We start from the raw sequence: 27,519 nt of genomic DNA on the forward strand, positions 1-27,519 counted from the left end.
ACAAAATAGGCGTTCAGATGTTAGTTCTCTTCCTTTTCCTGATATCTGAGCACAGGGCTAATTATTTGGAATCAGGACTGTCCTACGAAACCCAGTTTGTGTGCTTGCTGTCTGAGAGATACAGTTCCATGAAGTTTTTCCACTCCAGGGGTTGTTAGTTTTCCGGGGATAGTTTGTCTGGCAGTGTATTCTGAGCCTTGTTCTAGGAGTCCTGTAACAGAGCTGTCTGTGAATATGCTGGTGTAAATTTTCTCTCCACCCCCAGAAGCAGGCCAGAGCATCCTGATGGAAATATTTTCATTGCATGCTAGCTGCAAAGTGATTCTTCTCTTCTCCCCTGACTTAAAGCAGAGGAGGAAAGGGCCTCTGGGATTCCAGTCTGGGAAATGACAGTGTCAGTCTCACTGGGAAGGGCTTGTTCTCCAAGGCACCTCCAAGTCTGGTCTGAGTGTGGAGCCAGTTGAAATTCTCCTTATTGGGGCCTGCGGTGATGACTGATCTCAGGCTCACAGGCAAACTGCAGGGGCCCTGCTCAGTGACCTCATGATGATGTGTGAAGGGCTTAGACATTCCTTGACAATCATGAAAGGGTGTCTCCTAGGAAGCTGTGTCCTGTTTATCCAAAAGATAGTTGGAGAGGGTGGGGTCGGGGGGAGCCAAGGTGACAGGTAAAGGGACTTGATTTAAAAATTTGACTCCTTCCAGAGTTGTCCTTTTAGCCCTTTCTGGTCTGAGGTATGAAATTTGTACAAAGGTGGAATTGTTTCTGCCATTTTTCGCACGCAAATTGGTGCACATTCCCGATATGAATTTAAAAGAACTATGTTATATATACACAGGGATGAGTCAACATTGCGTGCAGCAGACCATGGCCACTGGGAGAAGAGTCAAACTTGGGCTATGGAGATCCAGACTTGCCTGCTCCCAGCTGAGTCAGGGCCCAGCACAGGGCTTGACAGGAGAAACAACTCAGCAGGCCAGGCCTCCCCTCACACGCCTCTCACGGTCCTTACAAGTGTTCAGGTCCCAGCATGAGTGTTTCTGTTGTAGGGCATATTTTTCCTCTCCCAACCTTTTCTTTTGTTTCCCTTAGGTTTTTTGTTTGTTTTTGTTTTTACCGATTAGGAAATATATGTAAAAATATAAAGTAACTGAAAAGAAAAGTTTCCCATAACCCAACTACCCAGAAGCAACTGTAGTTAACTTTTGCCATGAATCATTTAAATTATTTTTCTATGCTTCTTTTACACTTTTCCCTGATATGCAATATAATTTTCTGTTCTGCTTTTTTAATTTATCTTAAGAAATTTTCCCTATTATAAGCATTGTTTTTTCATGACTACCTAATATTCTACTGCTAGCATGAAATTTACTTAACAAATGCACTATTATAAAGCTGTGTTAAAGTGGCAGTGAACATCTTTGTGCATGAAAGGTTCATTGGCTTCTTAGATTATTTACGTAGTTGGGTTAGATTTCTGCAAGTGGAGCCCCTAGGTCAGTAGTTGGGCATGTTTTTAAAGGACTCTTAGTACATTTTTCTAAGTTATCCTTCAGATACTTTTTATCAGTAGTAGTCTCACCAACAACAGTCTATCTCATTTCATCCTTAGCCTTGTTGAGTGTGAGTCTGTTTATTTATTAAAGAATTCGGGGAGCTGAAATGTGCTGTCCGCACACTCAGATGTGGTGGAGATCTTGGGGAGGTAAGAGGCCTAACCTTTATCAGAGCAAAAAAGGATACTTCCCCTGCCCTTCTGTGCCCCCTGCAGGCATCCTCAGGAAAGTGGGGTACGAATACCCACTTAACTTGCTTTGACTCCCCATGAAGGGCCCTTGCTATATAACTGACATAATAACTAATTAGCCTTAATGATAGAGGAGCCCAGGATCCTGGTGTTCTGGCCCAGAGGTTTCTTCAATCACTTTTCACTTTCAAAGCCTTTCACAGACTCCTGCTGCCCCTAAGAAGAGCTGTTCACAGAGCCCTAAGGTAATCCTCTATGTTTGAATGGCCCTGTGTGGTTTTATAAAGCGCTCTTTCACGTACTATCTGATCTAATGCTCACAACAGCCCTGGAGGGCAAATATTCATTTCTCTGTTTTATAGGTGTATTAGCTTCCTAGGGCTGCATAACAAATAACTACAAACTTAGTGGCTTAAAACAACAAGCTTATTCTCACAGTTCTGGAGGCCAGAAGTCCAAAATCAAGGTATCAGCAGGACCCACACTTCCTCTTAAGGCCCCAGGAGAGAATTCTCCCTTGCCTTTTCTAGCTTCTGGTGGCTCCCGGAGTTCCTTGGCGGTTTAACTCCAATTATCTGCCTTTGCTTCACATGAACTTCTGTCCTCTGTGTCTCTGATCTTCTTCTTCTTTCTTTTATAATGATCCCAGTCGTTGGATTTAGGGCCCAGCTAAATCCAGGATGATCTTGTTTCAAGATCTTTAAGTACATCTACGAAGACCCTATTTCCAAATAAGGTCATGAGCTGAGATTCTGGGTGAACAGATCTTTGTGATGTGAGGGAACACCACTCAACCCGCTACAGTAGGTAAGGAAACCAAGGTCCTGAGAGGTTAAATAACTTTCCCAAAGTCATACAGTGAGAAAGTAACAGAGCTGGCGCTTGAACTGCAGGTCTTCTGCTTGCCACATGCCTTTAATTAGGTAAAAGCAAGACTATTGTGGTGTGACAGCTTGAGTATGTTACCTGGTTCATAGAAAATGAAATTTGGTAGCCTTTACTCTGTACTCAAGCATCATTTCACATTGTGGCCATTACCCTGCCAGTGTATTATTATTAATTATATTGAAATTATTAGTGCCAATGTGAAACCTTAAAAGGGAGTCACTCATTTATTCTCCTTTGGTAAATAGGGAAATTAAGACCCAGAGGGGATTAATGACTTGCCCAAAGCCACCAGAAAAGTTAATGGAGAATCCCAGTTATAGCCTAGATGTCTTGATTTGTAACCTATAGTCTAACCTTTAAAGTATGCATCGTAATTGTATACTGGAGTTGTGAAAATGGGCCCATTTTTCAAACTAGTACTCTATGTTAAATTGCAAAGAAATTCCTAGTGACTCAGTTATCATTGAACTCCTTCTCCCTGGCTCAGGACAATTTGATATTTTGGCCATGCATGGCAAACTGGTCATAGACTTCTGACCAGTGAGTAGTCCCTTCTCACTAGTAAGAGCAGATGTGCATGCCACACCTGGCACACGATGAGGTCCTCATCCCCAAGGTTTCCAACCTTAGCTAAGAAGTTTCTTTGCTTTGCTGGTATCTTTCCTTTCTCTTTGTTCAGATCAGCCCCTAAATGGAGTAGTGGATCCTTTAAAAACGACCTAACCCCCCAAACCGAAACCCCATAGCCGAATGGGTGAATATGGAGTAAACATGCTACACTGATTATCAAAATTTTGGTAAGCATTAGATATCCAAGTCATAAATGATTGGTAGGGTCTAGGGCCCTTTGCTCTGTACCAAGTCTGTGGATGTAGGATTATGGTTATCTTGTAAACCACCCCAAAGGATTGAGAGAATCAGATAGGGTCCTCATATCCTGGCAACCTACCTGCCCTCCCACAGTGAACCAATCTGTTTGTTATGACATGGTATATATTTGGTGAAATGCCTGTGGCCACATGCAAGTACCAAGTGAAGCTAATGTTCTCAGCCTGTGCTTGTATGAACCAACCTATAGCATAGAAAAAGGAGTTCTCCCCACCCCACCACACCATTTTTTAAAATTATTATTATTTATTTTTATTGTGCTTTAAGTGAAAGTTTACAAATCAAGTCACTCTCATTCAAAAATTTATGTACACCTTGCTATGTACTCCTAGTCGCTCTCCCTGTAGTGAGACAGCACACTCCTTCTTTCCACCCTGTATTCCAGTGTCCATTCAGCCAGCTCCTGTCCCCCTCTGCCTTCTCATCTCCCCTCCAGACAGGAGCTGCCCACATAGTCTCATGTGTCTACTTGAGCCAAGAAGCTCACTCCTTACCAGCATCATTTTCTATCTTATCGTCTAATCCAATCTCTGTCTGAAGAGTAGGCTTTGGGAATGGTTCCAGTCTTGGGCTAACAGAAGGTCTGGGGACCATGACCTCCGGGGTCCTTCTAGCCTGAGTTAGACCATTAAGCCTGGTCTTTTTACGAGAATTTGAGGTCTGCATCCCACTGTTCTCCTGCTCCATGAGGGATTCTCTGTTGTGTTCTCTGTCAGGGCAGTCATCGGTTATAGCCAGGCGCCATCTAGTTCTTCTGGTCTCAGGCTGATGTAGTCAGTGATTTACGTGGCCCTTTCTGTCTCTTGGGCTCATAATTACCTTGTGTCTTTGGTGTTCTTCATTCTCCTTTGCTCCAGATGGGTTGAGACCAATTGATGCATCTTAGATGGCCGTTTGCTAGCGTTTAAGACCCCAGACACCATTCACCAAAGTGGGATGCAGAATTTCTTTTTTTTTCTTTTTTATAATTTTTATTGTGCTTTAATTGAAAGTTTAGAAATCAAGTCAGTCTCTCACACAAAAACATACATACACCTTGCTACGTACTCCCAATTACTCTCCCCCTAATGAAATAGCCTCCTCTCTCCTTCCACTCTCTCTTTTCGTGTCCCTTTTGCCAGCTTCTAACCCCCTCTACCCTCTCATCTCCCCTCCAGGCAGGAGATGCCAACATAGTCTCAAGTGTCCACCTGATCCAAGAAGCTCACTCCTCACCAGCATCCTTTTCCAACCCATCATCCAGTCCAATCCATGTCTGAAGAGTTGGCTTCGGGAATGGTTCCTGTCCTGGGGCAACAGAAGGTCTGGGGGCCATGACCACTAGGGTCCTTCTAGTCTCAGTCAGACCATTAAGTCTGGTCTTTTTATGAGAATTTGGGGTCTGCATCAAACTGCTCTCCTTCTCCCTCAGGGGTTCTCTGTTGTGTTCCCTGTCCGGGCAGTTATCGGTTGTAGCCGGGCACCATCTATTTCTTCTGGTCTCAGTATGATGTAGTCTCTGGTTCGTGTGGCCCTTTCTGTCTCTTGGGCTCATAATTACCTTGTGTCCTTGGAATATTTTCTTAATAGATTTTATTATGCCAGTTGACCTAGACGTCCACTGAAACCATGGTCCCCAAACCCCTGCCCCTGCTACTCTGGCCTTTGAAGCATTTGGTTTATTCAAGAAACTTGTTTGCTTTGGTTTAGTCCAGTTGTCCACCACACCATTCTAAAGCTTAGGTTGGTGAGTTGGTTTGGAGAGCAGGCTAGGAGGCTCTCTAGTGGTTGCCTTCATCATGCCTGGGATCATTTCTTAGTTATCATGGACATCATTATTATCATGAGCTCTCACCCAGAAGAGCTTACGTCCTAAAAAGCATTGTTTAATGGCAGGTTTTGCTTTTGATACCTGGTCTCCCCAGTGGCTAGAAATCTGATCAACAGGCTTTTAGCAGAGTTCTAAATCTAATTGATGTAAAGTGGAGGCTGTGCCACAGTCTCATAATAGCAAGGGTGTGATTAGACACTATCAGTTTAGAGGAACATCCCTCTTACCCCATTCCATCTCTACCCCCTGGGCTTCCATGCCCCCTAACAGTGGTGTACAAAAAGTGAAGCACATGTTCCTCTATCCCCCCTCCTCCCCACCCCAGAAGCTGCCAGCTTACCAGCTGTCACAGCATGCCTTTAATGGGTTTGTGAAACCCAAGAACCTGACCCATTTCTTCCCTGGGGAGAGTGTAACTCAGGATGCCAAGTTGAGAAGCAGGATTCTCTCTCAACTTTATGAGGCCAGCTCTCTAGGCCATCCCAGGCAGATCGTGTTGTCCTCTCCATTTTCCAGAATCTCCATTCCAAAATAGGTGTCACAGAAGGCAGTAGAGTGAAACTGTGACATTGTTTTCTGCACATTTAACATTTTCTTCCTTTCTCCTATTTAATTTTAACTCCTTTTTTCCTGCCTCCATCGCTTTCTCCTGAGTCTAGCCCTAGATGTTTAGACTCTGGTACCCAACTCAAAGGGTAGTGACTCTGAAGTGAGTGTCCATTATCTCATATGGTCCTAACGGGTCAACAAGCAAACACATTTGAGCAAGTGCAGTATACCAAGTCCTGTGTTTAGTATTATGGGGGAATTCATGCCCTCCAGAAGCTTCTAAACTAGTTGGAAAACAGATCACGAAAGCAATATAAGGCAGAAGTGGATTGAGGCCCTGGGATCTAAAGATGAGCATCAGAGGCACCTGCGAACACCCCAAAATCGTTTGCAAAATTTTATGTATGCAAGCATATGTTTTTTTGTGTAAGTTCATAGCTTTCCTCAGTTTCACCCGAAAAGGTAAAAGAACCTTTTATACAATCAGAGTTTATGGAAGAGCGCCCTTTATACCTTGGGTAGTCACTGAAGCCTTCATTGAGCAGGTGAGACGTGAACTGAATCTTGAAAAGTGGTTGTATTCAGAGAATTGCTGGGTAGGAGGCAGCTCTGAAGGAAGACTATTCTACTTAGAACCAGTGACCTTAAGTTACCTCACCTGTCTCAGCCACGGTAAAATGTAAATCTGTAAAATGGTGATAAGTTCTAGAGTTTTGTGAAGGCCCATGAGCTCCTTTTCTTTTTCATTTTCTTTTTGCTTACTCTTTGTCCCCATTCTTCCATACAGTGCTTGACTCATGTCCTAGCAGACACTAATCAATATTTGATGAATGTGTGAGTTAACTGAAATAATAAACGTGAGAAGGCTTTGTAAAGAGCAGAGCATTGCCTCAGTGAAAAGATCTTTGTTGCTAAGTACGTACATTTTGTGCTTTACAAGCAGCCTGCACCAAGTGAGCATCTTCTCCCTCTTGAAACTGACCCTTTCCCCCTTAATGGGACTCAAAGGGCCAGCCCATCTGATGGAGTGTCTCTGTGCCGGCCAGATGAATGATAGCTGTGCCGTCAACACTGACAAGATGTGCAGGAAAAAAGGCAGTTTCCTAAGAGCCCAGAGGTGACCTCACCCTCCAAGGGCTTGGCCTCTTAGCCCAGCCCCTGCTGCCACATGAACACCTGCAGCTTTCTCTTACTCCGAGGCTGGGAGATTCCATGAGCTCTCTCGCTGTCCTCTTCTGGGCTGGCAGGGGTGGTAGGGAAGGACAAGGAGGGGGATATTGCATGCCTCTGCTGGGACTCCTTCTGCTAGGATAAGCAGAACCACTAATTGTATCCTCTCTGTGGCTTCTCTGGACAATAGAAACGATTGAGTGCTCCTTTGCTACACACCTTTTGTATCTGCCCCCTCCTACCTACAACCTCCTAGCAGTGCCCATGCCAATAGAGAATAGATCTTCCACTGATTTTTTTTTTTTTTTTCTTCTGTGTGCCATCCAATAGACTCCTCAGCATTACAGTGATACTCCAAGGAACTTGGGCTGTTTGGAAGTGGAAAAGATTTTTAAAGGCATTGGTTGAAGGTGACAGGAGTTCTCAAGTTAGGAAAGATAGAGATGATTTCTACATGTAACAGTTCTCCACTGCAGGTTGCTGCTAAGGGAAGCAGTGTCTGGCTGATAGCATGAGCTCCAAGCTAAGAATTAGGAGGCTGTGTTTCAGGTCTGTCACTTAAAGGCTGAACCTGTCACTTAACCTCTCTGAGCTTCCAGCTCCTCCTCCATAAATTGGATAGTATGTCTGTACTATCTCTCAGGACCATTGTGATGATCAAAATTTATAATGAATACTTCAAGTGGTATAAAGTTACAGTGAAACCTGTGAGAGCCGGAACTCAGCGGAACTGCCTTGTTTTTCCAGGTCTTGCAAGTTTTCTACCTTTGGCAAGGTGCATTCTTACCACTTTTGTATCACTCGTTCTAGTGGAAAATGTTTGAATTTTCCTTGTCAGATAATTTTTCGTCCTACACCGGTTCCGACTTTCACAGGTTTTACTGTGTTCGTTTATTGTTACTAACATACGCTATGCACTTACTATGTGCCAGGAGCTTTTGCAGTTATCAAATTCAATCCTCACAAAAAGCCCTATAGGGTTGAATTGCTTTTACATTTTTATGGATGAGAAATTAGAGGCTCAGAAAGCAAGACGCACACCTGTAGTCATACAGCTAGTATGCGTACAGCCTATATTTAAATCCAGGTGTATTTCTGTTTTCTGCTATAACAGTAGCTCCTGATTCTTTTTCTGTTACGTACTGTTGATTTGTCCCTTCAAATATTACATACTCCTCTATCCTTTACCATCTGCCATGCGCCGGACCCACCCTCTTACCTAAATTCTTATTATAAAATTTTTCTAGATTTGTTTTCATTTGACTTCTGATATTCCTCCCAGCCCTGCTGCCAGCTTACCTGCCCTGTTCTCTAAACATAGTAGTGTAAACACTGATTGTGCTCCCTTTTAGAGACAACCACCCTGTCCTTGTCACGGGCTCTGAAACCTCTCTGCCCATGTGGGGGCTGCCTTCTAAAGTGTACAGGGGGGAGGAGCGCCCACATTTATTACAGTTCCCTATTCTGGAAATCACCAAGCATAGGCATCCCAGGCAGACCCTTCAGAACAAAACAATGATGCTGTAGCTCTTGATCTCATCAAATAAGACTGGGGCAGCCCTAGAAGAAAGCACAGACTCTTGGCAGGAACTTTTCTTAATCCCTGCACTTCTTTGAAACAGGGCAAGGAGTTATTAGTCCCACTTAAAAGATGGAAAAAAGGAGATAGAGGGACTTACCTAACATCACTGAGTGAGTTGGCAGTAGTATCAAAAGCTGTGTGTCCTTTGAGACCTGGACACCTTTAAATCATTGCTAACGTTGTTTTTTTTTAATGTTGGTTAGGTGTTGGCTCTGGGTATGACACTGCCAGTACATACCTCTAGCACAGTTCCAACTAGGAGGATCGACTGACACTCAGAGCACCCCACCCCCACTGCCCAGTGCCTGGCTCCCCAGACCCACCTCCTGATCCTCCTTGATGGAGAGAGAGGTGGCATAGGACAGCTCCCCATCCTCTGAGTTCCACCTGATAGGCTCTTCCCATGCAACCCACTCCTAGGGTGGGCCTCTTATTGACGAGGTGCATTTGTAGATGCTGCTCCTTCTCCCAGTGCCAGGAATCTACGCTACAATTAGTCAAGAGATAAATCAAAACCAAGCTTGGCTGATGAAATTCAGGAGCCAGGAGTGACCCTTGCCACGTATAAATCCCAGCAGGCTGGCCAAGGGCCTTTGTCTGGTCAGGGGAGTTCAGGATTATCTGGTCCTCTTTGCTGATGTATGGAGTCGCGGCTGTCGGAGTGTTTACTAACGGTTATCACCTCAGTGCTTTGGCCATTATCAGAGGCAAGGCCGCCTGCCGGGGCTGGGGCTCGCACCCTCTCTATTACCACCTGTCATTGGCAGAGAGTGTGTGCTGACACTGCCCAGTCCTGACTGCCTAGGGAAGATAGTTTCTGACGGCTGATCAAAGAGGAGAAGCAAGGCCTGATAAAGAGTACGTGTTTCATGTACTTTTAACTTTGGGATACATTGGCATTTGCATTTCTCCCCATCTTCCTAGCGCTGGCAGGAACCAAGCCCAATAAATGCAGTGGATTCGGTTACCTAATCGCTGGGGAAATGGTATGTGCTTAAAGCAACAGAGCATGACTATAATCTCCTTCCAAAGGAGAGTGGATGAAACAAGCTTTCACAGAAGACTTGCTGTATAATAAAGTAGAGTAATTTAAATTTGGACTTTGAAGTGATCTTGCATGCAAAATCTAATCTTGGCATTCAGCAGAACATCGCGTACTTTCTAGAATTGGGGAGCAGCTTCAGATTAAGGAAAGATTCTTGCTTAAAGATGCTATCACCCAACTCTATTGCTGGCATCTCCAAAATGGCACCCAAGTTGTTCACATGTCCTTGAGCAGCTGGAAGACTATATGCAGTAGAGTAGAACCAGTTCCAGACTGGAATCAAGAGGCCTGACTTCTTGGGCCAAGTTAGCCACAAACTTGCTGTTTGATCTTGGGCCTTAACATCTCTGAGCTTCAGCTGTAAAATGAGGAGGTTGGATATAGGTTATAGGATATAGTGGTTTAGAAAGCGTCCTTTTTTTTTTTTTTTCCAACTTAATCAATGCAACCCTTTCTTTAAATGATGTTTTAGGAGGAATGCCATTGTATCACAAAGAGAAAAGTAAAGGTGTTTTGGTTGAACCTGAGAAGGGGATTTCCTGTCCCAGTCACAAGTCCTGAAGCAGCCCCTCAGGACTTCAGAGGAACCCTCTAGATCTTCAGAAAACCACTGGCCACAGTAACCTGAAGGAGCCCTCATAAGCTCTACACACCCTGATTCAAGGGCATGAGCGCTTGTATTCTGCGCTGCACATACGTGTCCCATGGTGTTCTGCCCTTCATTCACCCTGCAGAAGGGCTGAAATGAACCCAGGGTACAGAGGGGAGTTGGCGGTGGGTAGACAAAAAGAACAACCTACCCTCTGAAAGTGCAGACTCAATGTCAGATGTCCCATGTGTGCCACAGGTACCTTTGACCGGAGCGTGACCCTGCTGGAGGTATGCGGGAGCTGGCCAGAGGGCTTTGGGCTGAGGCATATGTCCTCCATGGAGCACACAGAGGAGGGCCTCCGGGAGCGGCTTGCTGATGCCATGGCTGAGTCACCAAGCCGGGACGTTGTGGGATCCGGAACAGGTAAAGGCTGGCATCAGACTTTTAGCCTGACTTGGTCGCAACTGGCATGTGTTGATATAGAGCCTCTTTGGTGGGGACTGTGCTACTCTGTCCTCTAGGGTTGCTATGAGTTGCAGTCGACTCAACAGCAACGGGTTATGCTTATTTTAACCATTTGTTCTTTAGCTAGGGCTCTGCTTGCTGTCCATTTTGGAACCCTCTGGTGTTGGGAAACACTGTGACATAGGGAGTTTCCAGTGGAGTTGACACCTTCTGCATGGAATAACACATACAAAAATGCCAGGATAAACACAGTTGTATTGTATAAGTGGCTCCCAGAAGGACAGCTTCTCCAGGTGAAGGGATAGCACTAGTCACAGAGTTTTGTAACAGCCTTTAGGCAGTGAGGAACTGAAGTCCAGGTAACACACCTTCTTCTGGCATGCTTGGGGCTTTATAGATTGGCAAGCATCAATGGGGCCTGCCGACTTGAGAGGGAACAAGCATAAAGCAAAAAGGGCTAATTCGAGCCCCCAGACAGCCTTTCCTTAGGCTGCCTTTTGCCCTTTGCACTCTTGCCTCTTGAGAAAGTCCAGCAACTAGGGACTGCAGTGACTTCCTACCTCCATAGAGCAATCAGAAGACATCCCTAGATGTTGAGAGAGCCCTGCCCCAAGGAAGCGCATGTACACGCACACCCAAGCATGCACTCAGGAAAGACCACAGTTCTTCCAGCTCCACACAACTACAACACAGCCTGCCTCCCCTTTTTCCAGCTCACAAAGTTTTGGGCTGCTCCAGATATCTGGGCTGCTCCAGCCCTGCTTCTGTGCCTGAGAAAGACTGCCCCAGCAGGCCTCTTCCCAGCTTTCTGAGGTCAATGGTAACTTTGGGGGAGCTTATCAGACCCCTGGCTGGAGGCCTTCCCTCTCTTGCTTGCCTGAGTCCTCTGAGGAATATTATTCTTTACTGTGAGCTGCTCCATCGCTACTCCACATGTCTGGAAAAAGGATCCCAGTGAGGAGTTGCCTGGAACCCTGGGGCAGGAATCAGGGCCAACAAGATTTAGAGAGTTGAAGCCTTTTTTGCAAGGCTTGAAATGCCTGAGATTATCACACAGGCTCACTCCCCTGGGAGCCTTCAGTCTTTTAGATTTTGGGTTTAGCAGTTAAACTTTCCTTCTCTTCTTCACCATCCTCATGCCAGTCTCTATTCCTACACTGTCCGAGAGATGAGACATGTTTTACTCATATCTGTCTCTACAGTGGCCTGCCCTTAGTACTTGTATAATAATTGGCAAATGAGCGGAATGGAATGGATGAATGTAAGCAAGGAAGAGAAGGAGTTTGGGTAGAGCTAGAGAAGCTCTTTATCAGGCCAGAGGAAGCAGCCATCTCTGAGGACCAGTTCCCTTCTACACCCCCTTCTGCCTTGGAAAGAAAGGAGATGAAGACCTTGGAAGATGTAACACCCTCACGTATACACATGCACAGATATGTGCACACCAGCACCCCACCCCAATCATAAACCCCCAACTTGTGGGTAATGTGTCATCATACCATTGTTCTACCACCTGCATGCCATTTACTGGGGCTCTAAACCTAGTTTTCTTGGAAGCTAGCCTAACAGAGGAAAGTTTTTCCCTTCCTAAACCTTGCTCATGGTGTCCCTGGGTTAATGCACTCAGCTGCTAACTGAAATTAGAGGTTTGAGTCCACCCACAGGTGCCTCAGAAGAAAGACCTGGCAGTCTACTTCTGAAAAATCAGCCATGGGAAACCCTACGGAGCACAGTTCTACTCGGACACACATGGGTCACCATGAGTTGAAGGTGACTTAATAGCAACTGGTTAAGCCTTGCCCATAGCACAGCCTTTCCCCTGCATCCCTGGGGCCACTTGCCAGCCTCAGGCGTATAAACTGGAGCCTGGCATCACTAGTTAGACGCAGTCTCCGGGAGCCTGCCTCTTCCAAGGGCTAGAGAACCTCCTGTATCAGCTGCCTTTCCAGCTGCCTTCCTCAGAAGCCCCGGAGCATCTCAGCTTCATCCAGCAAGCAGATTTGAAGGTGCATTCAACCTGAGTTGTGGAGCTTCAGCCGGGCATAGTTAGTAACCTGGGCAAAACTGGCAGCAATTCATCTGCCAGACAGCTGAGAGATTGAGGAGAGTGTTTGTGGCCTTAAGCTGGTTCATGAAATAGAAGAAATAGAGAGAGAGGAAATTAAAACCGCATGACCCTCTTTGAGCAGAGGGACTTCATTTTCCTCTCTAAACTGTCACCAACAGGGATTCATTTGGTTTTCTTTGACCACATTAGATGTAAGTTTTATTTTTTAAAACCCACCCTCTATTTCAAAGATCAGTAAGTAAAGCAAATATTATGGAAATTAACCCATTTCCCTCTACCATTGGTGAAAATCGCTTTCCACATTTTACGACTCCAAATAAAGTATCAACCTGGTAGTGCAGTCCAGGGCCTTGAAATGCCAGTCTAGAGCTAGTGAGGCACACACATCTCAGTGCCAGCATAGGGCCCAGAGATATCCAGCAAAATACATACAGTGCAAGTTGGGTAAAAATTTCCAGCAGGTCACCCTTTGCCCACAGCAGCCTCTCAGCCCCTCTCTCTTCCCACAACCCTACTTCTCTAGGTCACTCACAGAACAAACAGATAGGGTGACATCAAGTGTTTGCCTCTGTTAGGTACTCCGATGTACCAGAGATAAGTCAATGCTTTTAATGCCTTGTAGCAGGCACTTCATTTTGTATAGTAGTCAGGCCTGATGGCCTCTTTGTCAACTATGAATGAAGCAGAGGCCAACTCAGAACTCGCTGTTATGACCCCTGACGCTGAAGCTCATAGTGTAGCATGTCTCATTATTATAAAGGTTTAGCCAGTGGTGTCCCAGTAAATGTTCAACAACAACCTTTCCAAAGGGAAAGCCCTGATTTGTAGCATTAGCAGATTTCCATAGTGTAAAAATTCCTATTATGACCAATTTCATTCTATCAACATGATGTCGGTGGGCTAGTCGGCTAGTTCCAGCATACCACTGATAAGCCATACTAGAAGGCAAATCAGGTCTCCAAAAAAAATAAGGCAAACCCTTATAAAACCTCCCTATTCAAAGAGTTGGGGCCCTGGTTGCGCACTGGTTAAGAGCTACATCTACTAACCAAAAAGTCAGCAGTTCAAATCTACCAGCCGCTCCTTGGAAACCCTGTGGGGCAGTTCTACCCTGTCCTGTAGGGTCACTATGAATCAGAATCGACTTGCAGCAATGGGTTTTTTTGTTTGGTTGGTTATTCAAAGAGTAGGAGCCCTGTTGGCACAATGGGTAAGTGCTCCGCTGCTAACCAAAAGGTTGAAGTTTTGAACCTACCAGCTGCTCGAGGGGAGAAAAGACCTGGCTATCTGCTCCCATAAAGATTACTGCCTAGGAAGTCCTATGGGGCGCTTCTCCTCTGACTTATGGTAGCTGTAAGTCAGAATCGACAACATGCACAGGGTAGTCTACTGACCAGTAGTAGCACCATCGTTACACCTAACAACAACAATTATGCATATTAAAATTTGAGACCAAACCAAACCTGTTGCTGTCAAGTTGATTCCGACTTATAGCAACACTATAGGACAGAGTAGAACTGTCCCATAGGGTTTCCAAGCAGCAGCTGGTGGATTCAAACTGACAGCCTTTTGGTTAGCAGGCGAGCTCTTAACCACTGTGCCACCAGGGCTCCAAAAATTGAGAAGCTGTCTTGAAACATGATTAACCTATGAGACAGTGTTAGTTCTGTCCTCCATCGTGGCTGTTGATCAATTAATCCAATTAGATCACATGTGTGATTTATAAGACCAGCTCAAAAATAACTGGCTGAAATGCTTTTTGCTAATATCCTCATGCCCCTTGCTCCTGTTACCCTTCCATCGTGTCTGTTAAGCAAAACTCCAGTCCGAGGTCAATCAACTTTTTTTCTCTGTTCTTATACCTGGGTTGCTGAAAAAAAATCAGTTGTTTAGATTGGTGCCTCTACAAATATTTGGTCTCTACTCTCCATCGAACGCCGTTATTGTCATGTATTTTCCTAGCCTCCCCACTTATACCATCCTCCGTCTGCACTCATCTTTTTCAGCAGAGGCTGGTGCAAAGAACAGTGTCTAGCACATAGTAGGCATGCAGTAACTAGCCAATCAATTCTTTTCCATTTAACCTAGGTGTCAGCAGTTCTGCTGCAGACCTGCTTACTGCTGTGACATCTAGCCTGTGTTCATTCTCTTAGAGAATCCTTAGGTCTCTGGGCCACTAAGAATTTGTGTTCTTATTTTCAAACATGACTGTATTTTTTTTTTCTATGATTGCTATTTAGTATATTACATGGGCTCCGTCTATCATCTTGAAATCAGTCCTTTTCCTTTCCTCATGAATACTGTTTCAAACTTCCCCATTCTTTTTAAATTCCTTACCTTACCATCTCTCAGAGAGAAAATGACTATCATCGTGTGAGAAATCTCTGACTTCTGCCATCCAGGTCCTAAAGACCCCAGCAGCCACACGTCTTTCCTCTGTCGTGCAAGTTTGGTTTACTTCAAGAGTGATCTTGTTAACCATGCCCTGTGCTTTTAAAGTGCTCTGTCTGTGGTTCCTGTTTTACATACTCTCCTGGTTTTCCTTGTGCCTCTGGCTACTTGGTGATCCATTTCTGGGTCTTCCTCCCCTTTAGGCCCATTAAGTATATTCTCAAGGTCCTATCTTGACCCTCTTCTCCCTCTGTACACAGCAGTCTCCTCTGTGTCTGTGGCTTCAATTACTATCCATAAATGAATAATTTCCAACTATTCTTTAGGTTGGCTTTCTCTCCTGATCTCTGGAACCATCTATCCAGTCACCTGCCAACATTTCCATATGCCCCAAATTTGAACTCCTCTCCCCCAACCCAGGTTCACCACATCTCAGTGTGTACAAAGCCCTTCATGACCAGCCGCTGCCCTCCTCTCCAGGTTCATCTCTTGCTGCTCTGGGGAAGCTGCAGCCCAGCTGAACTCCCTGGAGGGTTTCTAAGCGCTCATGCTCTCTGCCTGCCAGGCCTCTGCACATACTTTGCCTTCTGCTTGGAATGCTGTCTCTACAGCCCCCTCCTCTAACTTGACTAATTCCTGCTTAGCAGACATTCCTTTCATTATTGCCTTTTCTAGAAAAATCAAATTTTTAAAATAAGCAAAATATTTCCTTACATCAATTGTTTCGCGTCTAGGTAAAGATAAACTCTCACACACAGAGAACACCTGAGTACATGTTAGACTGTCTTTGACTTTAACTCTTTCAGTCACTACTTAGCTAAACCTTGTCTTTCTGCATTCTCCTACATCTGCTACCAAAACCTGCCTGCCTTTTTCGCAGGTCCCGATCATCATCGTTAAAGTATTCTTGACACGTCTCTGTTGCGGACAAGCCTCCTTTTGCTGCCGTGGGCTCTGAAGAGCTCACTAAGTCTGCTCCCAAGGTTAAGAGGGATTGTCTGTTTCTCAGGACTATTGTTTCCCATGGTCCTGGGCTCCTTGTTTCATTCTCCAGGAAAAGTAGGAAAGAGGCGTCGTCTTTTCTGAGATCTTTTTATCAACTCTGTTCTAGTCCAGAAGCAGTTACTCTTGGGGTTCACATGACAGGCTCAATCTTTGTCTCTCACCTTCTGTCAGAAATACAATTTCAGAGTAGAGAAAAGAGAGAAAACACGTGCGTGTGAGAATGAGTGAGCCAGAGAGAAGAAACAGATGTGGCAAAATATTAAAAATTGATGAATCTAGCTGAAGGATATATGGGTATTTATTGTTCCATTCATTCAGCCCTTCTGAGGTTTGACAATTCTTAAAACAAAAAGTTAAGAGTGAAAAACAAAGTACTCCTGAAAGAGAAAAAAAATTTTTTTTTTTTTACTTCCTGACCCAGTTCACCCAAATATACAAAACTTTCACAAAATGATTTTATAGTCAATGAAATCTAGTACTTTCTGTTTTATTTCACTTTTTAAAAATGTGGTCATGACCCACTAAACTGATTTCCTAATATATTGATGAATTGCAGCCTACCATATGAAAACCAATGCTCTAGTTCGTTCTGCAGAATCCTCTGAGTTTTCCTGTTTGCATATTAATTACTCAGCAGAGAAGGCTTTAAAATTATTTTCAACCCAAGCTCTTTCAAAGATTTCTATCAGATGTGACTTTTACTTATTAAAATGCCTTTGTTTTCCTCCTTAACTTTAAAAGCAAGTTGTGAACATTACACACAGTTTTAAACAGTCACAGGGAGCTTCACCAAGTTAGTTTAGCATATCTGATGATTGGCTGTGTTTTGCAGAAGATGAACTAAACGCATTATTTTTTATGCTGATAACGTCTTTCTGTTCAGGACTATAGAAATTAAACTCTAAATAAATGTTAGCTATTATTACTGGAGTTATCCACATGTGTACAAGGACAATCAACCCAGTGTGTCAGGACCCCTCCACCCCTGGACTAGCTTTTCCAATGGGCTTGGAACTCCTACTTGCCCCACTGCTGAGGGGTGGGAACATTTTGTGCTAGGGCTGCCTTTTCTGTAGGGACCACATCCCCTCCCATCATAAGGTACCACATAATCAGGTGAGGATAATTGCAGACACTTGGGTTTTCTTCCCTTTTAGACAGACACCCCTACTCTTTGGTCATTCCCATATCCAAAGCTGATAATTATCAGTGATCATTTAAAACCTGACTGGCTGCATTGGACTTTACAGACCATTCAGAAGATGTGGCAATTGCTAGAATTTTCTCCATTCCACAGATAAAAAATCTTCAGCTGAAAAGGGAGAATTTGACTGAGTCTAGCTCCAGGGTAATTGCACCATGGTGACCTGATTCCCTGCAAGGCCATGAAAATAGGAACCCGGCTTACTTTCACAACAGAATCCTCAAGGAGGCTGGAGAAGTGACACTTACATTTGTGGGACCTCTAAGGTCCCTTCCCCAACCCTGAGATTTTCTGATTCTAAGTGGTTGCCACCCTGAAGAGTGAGTCACCTCTATGGATCTTGGGTTAGCCACCCTGTTCCTAGTCTAAGCAAACCCAGAGGCTGTATAGGCTGGAGAGGCAGTCTTCACAGTTGTGGCTTCATAGCCCCGTAGGTCTTATCACCTGCCATCACACAACGACCAGGCTGCTTTGATCTTTCCATAGGATCTTCTGTTTTCCTCTTCCTATGGCCTCTATATGAGTCGAAATTGGTGTCTACACCAAATACCCTGGGAAGGGTTAGTCTTTTGGCCTCTCTTCTCTCAATGATGCCCCAGTATGACAGCCCACAAATCCCAGTCTTTATTTTTTTCCCCAAGTCTTATCCCTCCAGCCTAGAGCCCCATTCTACCTCCTCTAGAAGGGTGAGGGTGATTCGCGTCCTTAGGCTTTCTCACTTCCTCAAGGCTGGCTCTGTCTTGGGCCTGGCTCTGTTGCCTAAAGGCTCTGTTTGGGCTTCTCTGTTTAGTATCCCTTATTGTCTGTTGCTCCTGCAGTTGCCTCCTCTTCCTTAGCAACAATGTTATTCAGGCAACTTAGCCAGGCACCAAGCTTCTTTTCCTCTGCTTTGCCGAAATGGGCCCTGAATTTTTCCTCCTTCTATGGTGGTTTCACCAAATGCTTTCAATATCTTGTCTCAGCAACCTCATTCCTGGGCCCAAGCATTCACTATAGTTGCATCAGGCAAGTGGGCAGGCTTTCTGTAGACATCTGCTAGTTCCCTCCATGCTCTGCTGAGACCACAGAGAAGACACTGTTGCCCTAGAGAAGTGCTATACTCTGGGTCTGTTTCTGTCTCGCTCTTACCCCCAGCTTCTCGTTGGGGCCCACCTAGCGGAGCTGACCAAGCAGAGGTCGGGATTGTTCCCCTTCCCACTGGGCATGGTCTTTCTAGGATGTGAAGATAAAACTGCAAACTCCCCATAACAGCAGCTGCTGCCAGTGAGTGTGGAATAGCGGTGGTGGCTGTAGCAGGGGTGGCATGGTTGGTGTTGCTATTTGTGTCTCAGTTCATTCAGTGTCAGATTGCCTATTCCTAGCTATTTCCCCATAGAGTTTCCAAGGAGCTCCTGGTGGATTCAAACTGCTGACCTTTTGCTTAGCAGGCATAGCACTTAACCACCACGCCACCAGGGTTTCCTTTCCATTGGTAGGAAAGGCCAAATCTGAGGGTCCTCTCAGTTCCCAGTACCCGGCTCTACCATTGGGAAGAATGTTGTTTTGTTTTGTTTTGTTTTTCTTTTCAGCAGGATTTGGAAGTCCTCCTCAAGAAATGGGGTGAAGTCTGTGACCACTGGGCAAGTGCCTTTACCCTTCTGGGTTCCTTTCAATGAAATGGGAGAGGGAAACCAGTAAATATTTACCCACTACACCTACTATTTCTCATAGTCTCATTTACACCTACTGTGTGCCCTGACTTCTGTCTTTAGCACTTTATATATATCATCTCGAAAGGAGCCCTGGTGGCACAGTGGTTAAGCACTCAGCTGCTAGCTGAAAGGTCAGCAGTTCAAACCCACCAGCCACTCTGTGGCATAAAGATGTGGCATTAACATGTGGCATTCTGCTTCTGTAGAGATTACAGACTGGGAAACACTATGGGGCAGTTCTACTCTGTCCTGTAGGGTTGCTGTGAGTCAGAATCATCCCGATGGCAATGAGTATATATCATCTCATTTACTCTTCCAACAATAACAGTAGACACTACCTCCCAAGAGACTTCTGTGCTTTCTACATAAATATCCCCTAATCATCACAACACTGCCAGCTACACATTACTCTTTTTAATTTACAAATGAGGAAAGCAAAGATCTATAGTGAACTGTCGAAGATAACAACTAAAAGGTGTGGAATGAAGCTATCTAGGAAAAGTTTCCAGATCTTAAGAACCTGTCAGTCTTACCTGCCCAGAAAAGTATACCAGCTACTCCTACCCTTTATACAGAATAAAAGGGATCCAGTAGAGGAAGGGGACTCTCACTTTCAGGACTTGCTCTCTGTTGTCCCACTTCCCTACTCCAAAAGTGTCCAGTGCCTCCACATTACATCCTAGACTCCTTGCTGTGATATTTCACATCTCTTACAGGCCTTTCCACCCTCTCTTTCCGTCCTGACCTCCTACTTCCCCTTCCACAATAGCCCCTTCTTCACATTTCACTACCACCCCTCAAGCAAGCATGTCACCCAGCAGAACAATCCCATCATCCCCAGCACACACCCTGGTAACTGGCTTTGCCGGCAAGCCATTTCGCCCTCCTAAAGTGCCTGCTGCCCTTCCCCTCTGCCTACTCATCTCCTCAGTCCAAGCTCAAATCTCACCTCCTCTGTGGAGTTTTCCTGGCCATGTAGGCAAATGCCCGGGCTCTCTCCTCTGGACTTCCACACCACCTACTCCCTGGACACTTGGCCCTGGATGGGTAGTGTATGTTGCCTTTTCCACTAACTAGCAGTAGCTGATTCCCTTCTACACACCCTGGGGGAAGGGCCAACTGTGGTGGTACCTTCAGTCCCTCCCTCACCCATACTGCCATGAGTGTGTCTTAACACTCTTCTGATTCCTTTGACTGAGCCTGACTCACCTGTGTTAGCTCTAACATCCAGCCTTCTCCCTGCCTACCATCCAGAATGAAAGCCATGCTCGCTGAGCCTCAGTCAATGTTTGCTGAATGACTGGATGAGCTTTTATGGTCTCTGAGAGGTAAATGAAAGCCAACGAGAGCAATGGGAAAAATATTGTGTTTAAAAGACACACTGGTTACTGGCTAGGTCTCAAATATGATTCTAGGTAGATTGTCTCTGTCTCAACTACAGCTCCTGGAAGCCTCAGCCAGAGGCAGAATATAATAGGAATTTAGAACTGGGAAGCACCTCTGTGCATTTCCTAGTTGCCTAAAGTCTACTTTGAACTTTTTAACCGAGGCTGCCTGATGTCTTTCAACCACAAGGAGGAAGGACTGGTGTGCTCTCCCTGGTGATCCTTCAAAGGCCCCTTTCCGGGTTTTGCCCCCAACATGGAGCCAAGAATGCTTGTGGAAAACTAACAGGCCTGGACAAAAGGATGGGGAGGGCTGTTGGACCCTGGAGCAGGGGCCCTCCTCTGGAGGGATTAACATAGGTAAATGGTTAACCAAAGGGAGGGCTTCTGACTGTTCCTCCTCCTCTGCCAGGGAGTTTGCTTTTAACCAGTGACCTTTCTCTGAGGTGTGAGATCTGAACAAAGTTGAACCTGGTCATGGATGGTTACATCCTCGTCTTTCCCTGCCTCTGCACCTCTGCCTCCTCAGAAAATGGTCTAGGTAACAGAGCAAGGCACAGCCACACAGAAAATGAAAGCTGGAAATGACCCTCTGGTCCTTTAGGAATCCTGAGCTTCAGCTCTTAGAAGCAAAAGAAAGCACTGTCCTAAAGAAGACCAAGCCAAGCTAATCTGATTGAATTTAATAGAAGGAGGCCTTTGGGTATACCCATACCAAAAACAGCTGCCCAACCTCTGGCTTTTGGTGATTTCTGCCTGCTTACTCCTCTTTCTACCCGACTCCTGCCCTCAGGGACCCACAGGCCCACTGCACGAGACATTTTTAAGTTTGCTGGCTGATCCCTCAGCATCAGGCTTCACAGACTTTTCCCAAATTTTCCCCCACATATGTTTTATTTAGTGTAGTTCAATAGCTTGTAGTTCCATCCCTCTGTGCACTTAATCGAGTTTGGGGAGAATGGCCATCCAGTTGCTTCATGACTTTTTCCATTCTGTGCCCCCTGTGCTCATTTCACTGGCATGTTCCCATCATCTCCAGGCTCCAGTTGGCCAGGACAGGCATGCCATCTCCACTTTAATGTGTGTGACTGTTTTGGTGCTGGCCTTAGGGGTGGGTCGGGGGAGTGTGGGCTAGGCCTACCAGGGCCCGGCCTCCATCCAAGCATGGGCTGGGTCCTTGGGAGGTTTGGAGCTTCTCTGGTTTCATATTTTATTCATCCCCAAGCCACTGACAGCTGAATATGAGTATGCAGTTAGTGCATTTGAGCACGTCTCCACGCTCTGCCCAAGCAGCCCAGCCACGCTGCCAGGCAGCTTTGAAGTTCAGCCGTGGCTTCCAAATCCATGGAACCCAAGAGGAGGAAGAAAACCTGAGGGGCTACCCAAGATGTTGGCTTTACTTCCATACCCTTCCCTACCCCAGCCCCAGGCAGCAGGCAGGAATGTAGGAATTCTGTAGTCTGGATTGGGGAGGAGGAATAGAGGGAAGGATGGTACCGGTTTAGGCTGGTGAGAACTGTGTAAAACCCTAGACCTGCTGTGCCGCTGAACAGACTCTGGTGGAACAGACCATGAATACCCTCTGCAAAGCTCTCAGTGGTCAAACCAGATTGTGACATCTCCTCACTTTGATCTCAGCTCTTGCTGCTCTCTTCAAGGTCCATTTCTGATCTTCTTTAAAGAAATATTTTATTTTCAATACAGAGACTCCCCTTGATGTAGCAGTAAAAAACATCACCCCTGAGAGACACATGGCTGTGAAGTGTTTTGGTATGTAATTCCTGTCTTTGCCTGCAGGGAAGGCTTTGTCCCACTGCTCTTTTTGTCCCTCAAGAGGTTGCCTACTTACCCCATGGTGCCCAGGCTTCAGAGGCATTGGAGTGTGGAGAAGAGTCAGCTCAGACAGGAGGTGCTCTGGCCAGGCACTGGTTGGGGATGGGGAGCAGTTGCTGTCCTTCACCCAACAAGAGTTCCTTTGAGAACTCCACTCCCTGCCCCCCATTTTTGAGATGGAAGTCAAATTTTCGGATTCTGCTGTGCAGAGCAGAGAGGTCACTAGGCTCTAATGCATTTACCATTGACTGCCCCTCTTGTAGTGCGTCTATTAGTGAGTAATTTGATTTGTACCTATTCATTTGCAGTCCCTGCAGGAGCCTGGAGCTGGCCCCTAGTATAATTGGTGCTGTCTCTATTTTTACATCATTAGATTAGCCCCGACTCCTGGCCACTTGTTGTCTGCGCTTGTCTGTCCATTTATACAACCTAATGTAACACAAAATTCATTACTGATCACATTACTTTCAACTCTGAAGCCAGCCTTGTGATAAACATTTGGTTAACCCCTTCCCACCCACGGGAGGGCTGACAGAACAAATGCATTTCCACTCGACAGGCAAATCAATATCTTAATACACCAAAGTGGAATTGCATTTCTAGGTTTGTTATTCCTCCTGGAGGAGCAAATGGAAAGGCTCGTCTGAGCTAGCTGAATTGAATAATGAATAGAGCCCCAGCACCAGCAGCCAGCCTGTGAACAGAGCACAAAGGCAAACCCAGCAGCAGCCCAGCCTTTTTCATCTGGACAGGCGGCACCACAGCAATTAATTGAGGCTTGTGATTCCCTCCTTGCCACAGTCTGCCAGTGTGAGAGCACAGGCTGGGACCTAAAGTGGGCAACAGAGACCCAGCCCCTAGTGCTATTCCGTTTGCTAGAGCTTGGCCTACAACAACTGGGCCAAGAACTTGGTTAGTTTCCTTAAAACCTGACTCACTTATGTAAATGCTACCAGACATGTAGACCTGGCCCTAAATAAAAAAAAAAAAATACTACCAAGAAATTAAGCTAAAAACTAAAGTTCACTATTTTGGAAACAGATACCGAGAACTATTCCTATTTAGAGCCAGGTCAGCGATGCTGGAATTGGTTGGTTCAAACCAAACTGAGCGTGTAAGTGCCTGTCCTGGGTACATGTTCTTTGGCAAACACACCATGTGTGCCTGTACTTGGTTCTCATTCTCCGGTGTCAATGTTTGGGAGCAGCACATGGGACTCTAGCATTGGAGGTGGCCAAGGGGCTAAAAGGAACCTCAATACAGCTAGCTCTATATAATCTAGAAGACTACCCTACTCCCACCCCACTTATTCCTTCCCCAACCCCCTTTGGCTCTGGGTAGCATCTACACCCACTATAAGTCATTAACTTGCAGCACAGTTTGTTTCAAAAGGAAAAAAATGCCCCCCACTTATTAAGAAACTCTCATAAAGCCTGTACCACAGTGATTAGAAAAATAGGCGTAGAGGAAGTAGAATGGAACCCATTACCATGAAAGTCATAAATCCCTAAGTAAAAAGGAACCATAAACTGAAGATACTCAGTTGGGAAGTGACGCTGGAAAAAGCAGCCCTGTCTAGGGAATATTCTGCTTTAGTATGGAGAAGTCCTGAATGAGAGGCTGAGAGGGAACAGCACCGAAGCCTCGGGTTAGTGAGGACGCCCTCCCTCTCACAGAGGACTGCACCCTGGACCCTACTGTCCATTAACTCGTTCCTAACCCCTACAGGCCAGAAATGACACACAATCCTGTGAGACATGGGGGTCCTTGAGCTGCCTTGAGAGCCCAGACGTCACACTTGGCCTTCTCCCTCCATTCCTCCAAACACTTCTCATGCCCTCCTGCTCTGTGTGTGTTGGCGGCAGGGTGGGGGAGAGGTGCACAGGGCTCGGGCTCAGGGATAGCAGTCCTGAGGTTGCAAGGTAAGAGAGATAAGAGGTGTGGGGAGGCTTGCCTCTCCCTGCCCTGATTGTAGGAAGCTTGATTTCCCACAGAGGGGCTGTTAGGCCAGGCCAGAGCATATGAGCTTCAAGTAAGGGCTCTTCATGCCAAAGACTCCAGAATTACAACTCTCAAGCGCTTCCTATTTTGAGGAACTGCAAAGAACGGATCCCCTTGCGGGATATTAGAGGACACCCCTGTATCCAGGCAGTGCAAGGAAAGACACTAGTGTGTCACTGAGGTGAGCCTGGGTCTAGCAGCCATCTCCTGTGAGCTGGTGGAGACCCTTTCAGGAGGATTGGAGGAACCAACCTCCCCACCCCCAACCCACCATGCACTAACTTGCTCAGCAGCTAGCCTGCTGCCTTGGCCTCAGCTGTTAATCCTCTCAGGTGGCAAGTGGAACAGTGTATGTGCGTGTGAGGTGGGGGGGTTGTGTGTCCCACACTGACCCCAGCCCCATAAACTCTAGAAAGCAGATAATAGCACAGGCCTTTGCCTTTGCAGAATAGGACAGGCCAGTGCAGAGAGGGCAGTGGGTCAACCACTGAATGAGAGACAGTGATCTGTTCAACTCGATGGAAGAGGGGAAAAGCCACATCTCGCCAAACTCTTCCGTTGTGTTGTAGAGAATTTAATTACATTTGGACATTTGAATGAGAACCAGATGTGGCTCTGGCCTGTCAGGCCAGCAGCATTCAGGGAGCAGTGTCTCCCGCAGTCTGCAGGCCCCTGTGCTATCTCATAGCTTTGGAGATAGCTCAAGAAGACCCCTGCCTGGGAGCTCATGGCCGGACTTGAGGAGACAGGCAGATCAAGGGCAGCTGCCAGACAAGTGGTTCAAAGGGAGGGTTTCCAAGCCCTGTCTCTTCTTCGTAGTCCCCCAGAGAGGGTTTTTTTTCCAACCTCTGAGACAGCCCCTCACCAGCGCCCGTACCCCACACGCAGACACACATAGAAGGCATTTTGCAGCCACCTGGTTGGGTGTTCTCTGACACCAGAGTTAGGTCCACTGTGCTGCCAGCTCTGAGTCTATATTAAATGACATTCTATACAAGTGTGTTTCAGGGAACTGGGGGTGGAAAGGGCATTTCATCCTCACCTCTGGGTGAGGGGCACTTCTCCTGGTGCCTCTGCCTGCTTCATTAAGACACCAGAGATGGCAGGGTTTATTTCCTAATCCAAATGCCACTACGAGAATGGTGTTCCCTTACAAGTGTTTAATGCCTGTTCTGCTTCTTAAAGCCCTTTCCCACCCTTTTATTGTTAGAGCCTTACACGCCCAGTGAAGTTGCTAGAACAGACCCTCTCATCCTGTTCAAAAGATGAGCAGTGAAGTGACTGCCCAGGCCATTCAGCATGTCTCTGAGAGAAGGGGGGCTAGAGCAATGTCTCAGCCCCCTAATACAGCACTCCTCCTCCTGGCCAGCCACAGGGAGGGGAGTTCAATCTCCAGGCTTCTCCCACACCTGGCTGATTTAAACATTGGCTTCAGCCAGGGTTGTAAAGTATCTCCAAACCAGGGAGACATAAGCGCAGTCAGCAAAGCCTTTTCAGTCCCCGTATACAATGTGTTGTGACAGGATGATGTCCTCTGCCTTGGTCAGGATTTAAAGATACATTAATATAGTGGCACTGCAAGGGTCCCTGGGCATGGGGTACCAGTCGGAGTGGTCCAGGTGGGTGATTCTGTCCTCTCCCTTGAAGCTGAGACTTGGGCGGTGGAGGGGGGGTTGGGTGACATGGGTTTCCTGGGAGTGGAGTGGATCAGCCTTCCTCATTCTAGTCCTTCCCTGCCTGGGATTGATGCAGGGCCATGACCACCATAGGAAGGATTCTGGAAAAAGCTCCAGCCCTCAGCCAGGCTGGCACACCCTCTGGCTCAGACTCCACCCACCATCATTGTTCATCAGCAGTTCAAAGGCTGTGAAGGAAAATCTGGGGCTGGGCTGTAACCTGCTCTGCATGAAAATCAAATGCCTTCTTCCTCACCTCCTCCATACACAGTTGGTTCCAGCTGATGGAGGTCGGATGGACTGAGAGATAGTAGCACGGAGGAACATGGAGCAGGTTTCCGACAGGGGCCCCAAGGCCTGTTAGCCCTCCCTCCTGAGTATCCCTCATCTTTTCTCCACCATCACCCCTTTGGTCCATCCTTCATTCCTCAAGTCTCCCTCCCCGTCTCTTTCCTACTTCTCATCTCCCTTCCCCAACATTCCAACATTCACATTTCTCATCATCACCCATCCCTACTGGGCCTGCCAGAGATGCATGGATCTAGCTGACCTCTAGCCCCTACCTCATGGTATTAATGGCACTCTGGCCCACCGTCATGAACAGGGTGCAGAGGCCTGAGAACATCCCCTTGGGCTGCTGGAGGGAAGGGGAGAGGGGGAAGAAAGGTGACGTGACCTTTTCCCAGCTTTTCTGAGTGGAGGCTAATGCGCAGAGAGGGCCATCTGCTTGCCTGTCTCACCTCATCACTTTCTAAATTTTGGCCACAACTTTCACCTTCTAGAGGCCAGTGGACTCCCAGGAGGTTCTTCAGTCTCCTCTAGGCCTCAGGTCTTCCCCTACCTCCTGCTGAGGTTTAGGCACCTGTGTGTGGCTCCAGTGGCTAAGGGAAGCAGTTCCCGGTATCCTAAGCCCAGAGCACCAGAAATTTACCTTCCATGGTTGGAGCTGAGAGACTGAGCATGGCATGCTACACAGTCTTGTCTTCAGTCAGCTATGTTCCAGTTCTCAGTACCTGCCAGAGTCAGGAACAGGAGATGGGCCAGGAAGAAAGAAAACACTTTTGTGGGAGCCCTGTAGAAGACTCTGGCCAGGGAAGTGTGGTGCCTGCCTGCCTACAGACCTCTTCTCGGGAGCACCAGCCTATGTATGGGCTAAGATCACCAGCAGTATGTAGCGTCTCTCTGCCAGGGCTCTGTGCTAAGGCAGAGGCGTTAAGCCCTGGAGATAACCGGGCCAGAGTTAGCCCTGCTTCTCATCTACGCCTGGTTCCCGCAGCCCAAACCAGGATCTTGTTATCAGAAGAAGGAGAAGCTGTTTCATCTTTGGCCCCTCAGCTTTGAGAAACTGACCTGCTCCCTTCCTCAAACATGTCTGGGAAGGGAACAAAAAGCCCTGCTGGAGGAGAAAGGTGGCTCCCTCTCGGTCTCCCCCAGCCCCAGAGCCTGTCCTCCCAAGACCTCACTGCAGGTAGATAGACAAAGAGAATCCCTGGTCTAGTGGGCCAGGGCAGCTCTGCCAGCTCTGAAGCCT

General features: G+C 46.5%; 1 protein-coding gene across 1 annotated transcript in view; it reads left to right on the plus strand.

The window, feature by feature from the left end:
- BCAS3 (BCAS3 microtubule associated cell migration factor) overlaps window positions 1–27,519 on the plus strand; it is a gene marked incomplete at its 5' end in the record, with an annotated part of 619,175 nt that overhangs the window by 583,912 nt on the left and 7,744 nt on the right. The window contains 2 exons of the mRNA XM_049861336.1: window positions 10,528–10,695; window positions 22,183–22,248. Of these exons, the coding sequence (XP_049717293.1) occupies window positions 10,528–10,695; window positions 22,183–22,248 (234 nt within the window). The remainder of the gene's footprint in view (window positions 1–10,527; window positions 10,696–22,182; window positions 22,249–27,519) is intronic.

This window comes from Elephas maximus, chromosome 19 (genome assembly GCF_024166365.1).
Source record: "Elephas maximus indicus isolate mEleMax1 chromosome 19, mEleMax1 primary haplotype, whole genome shotgun sequence".
NCBI lineage: Eukaryota > Metazoa > Chordata > Mammalia > Proboscidea > Elephantidae > Elephas > Elephas maximus.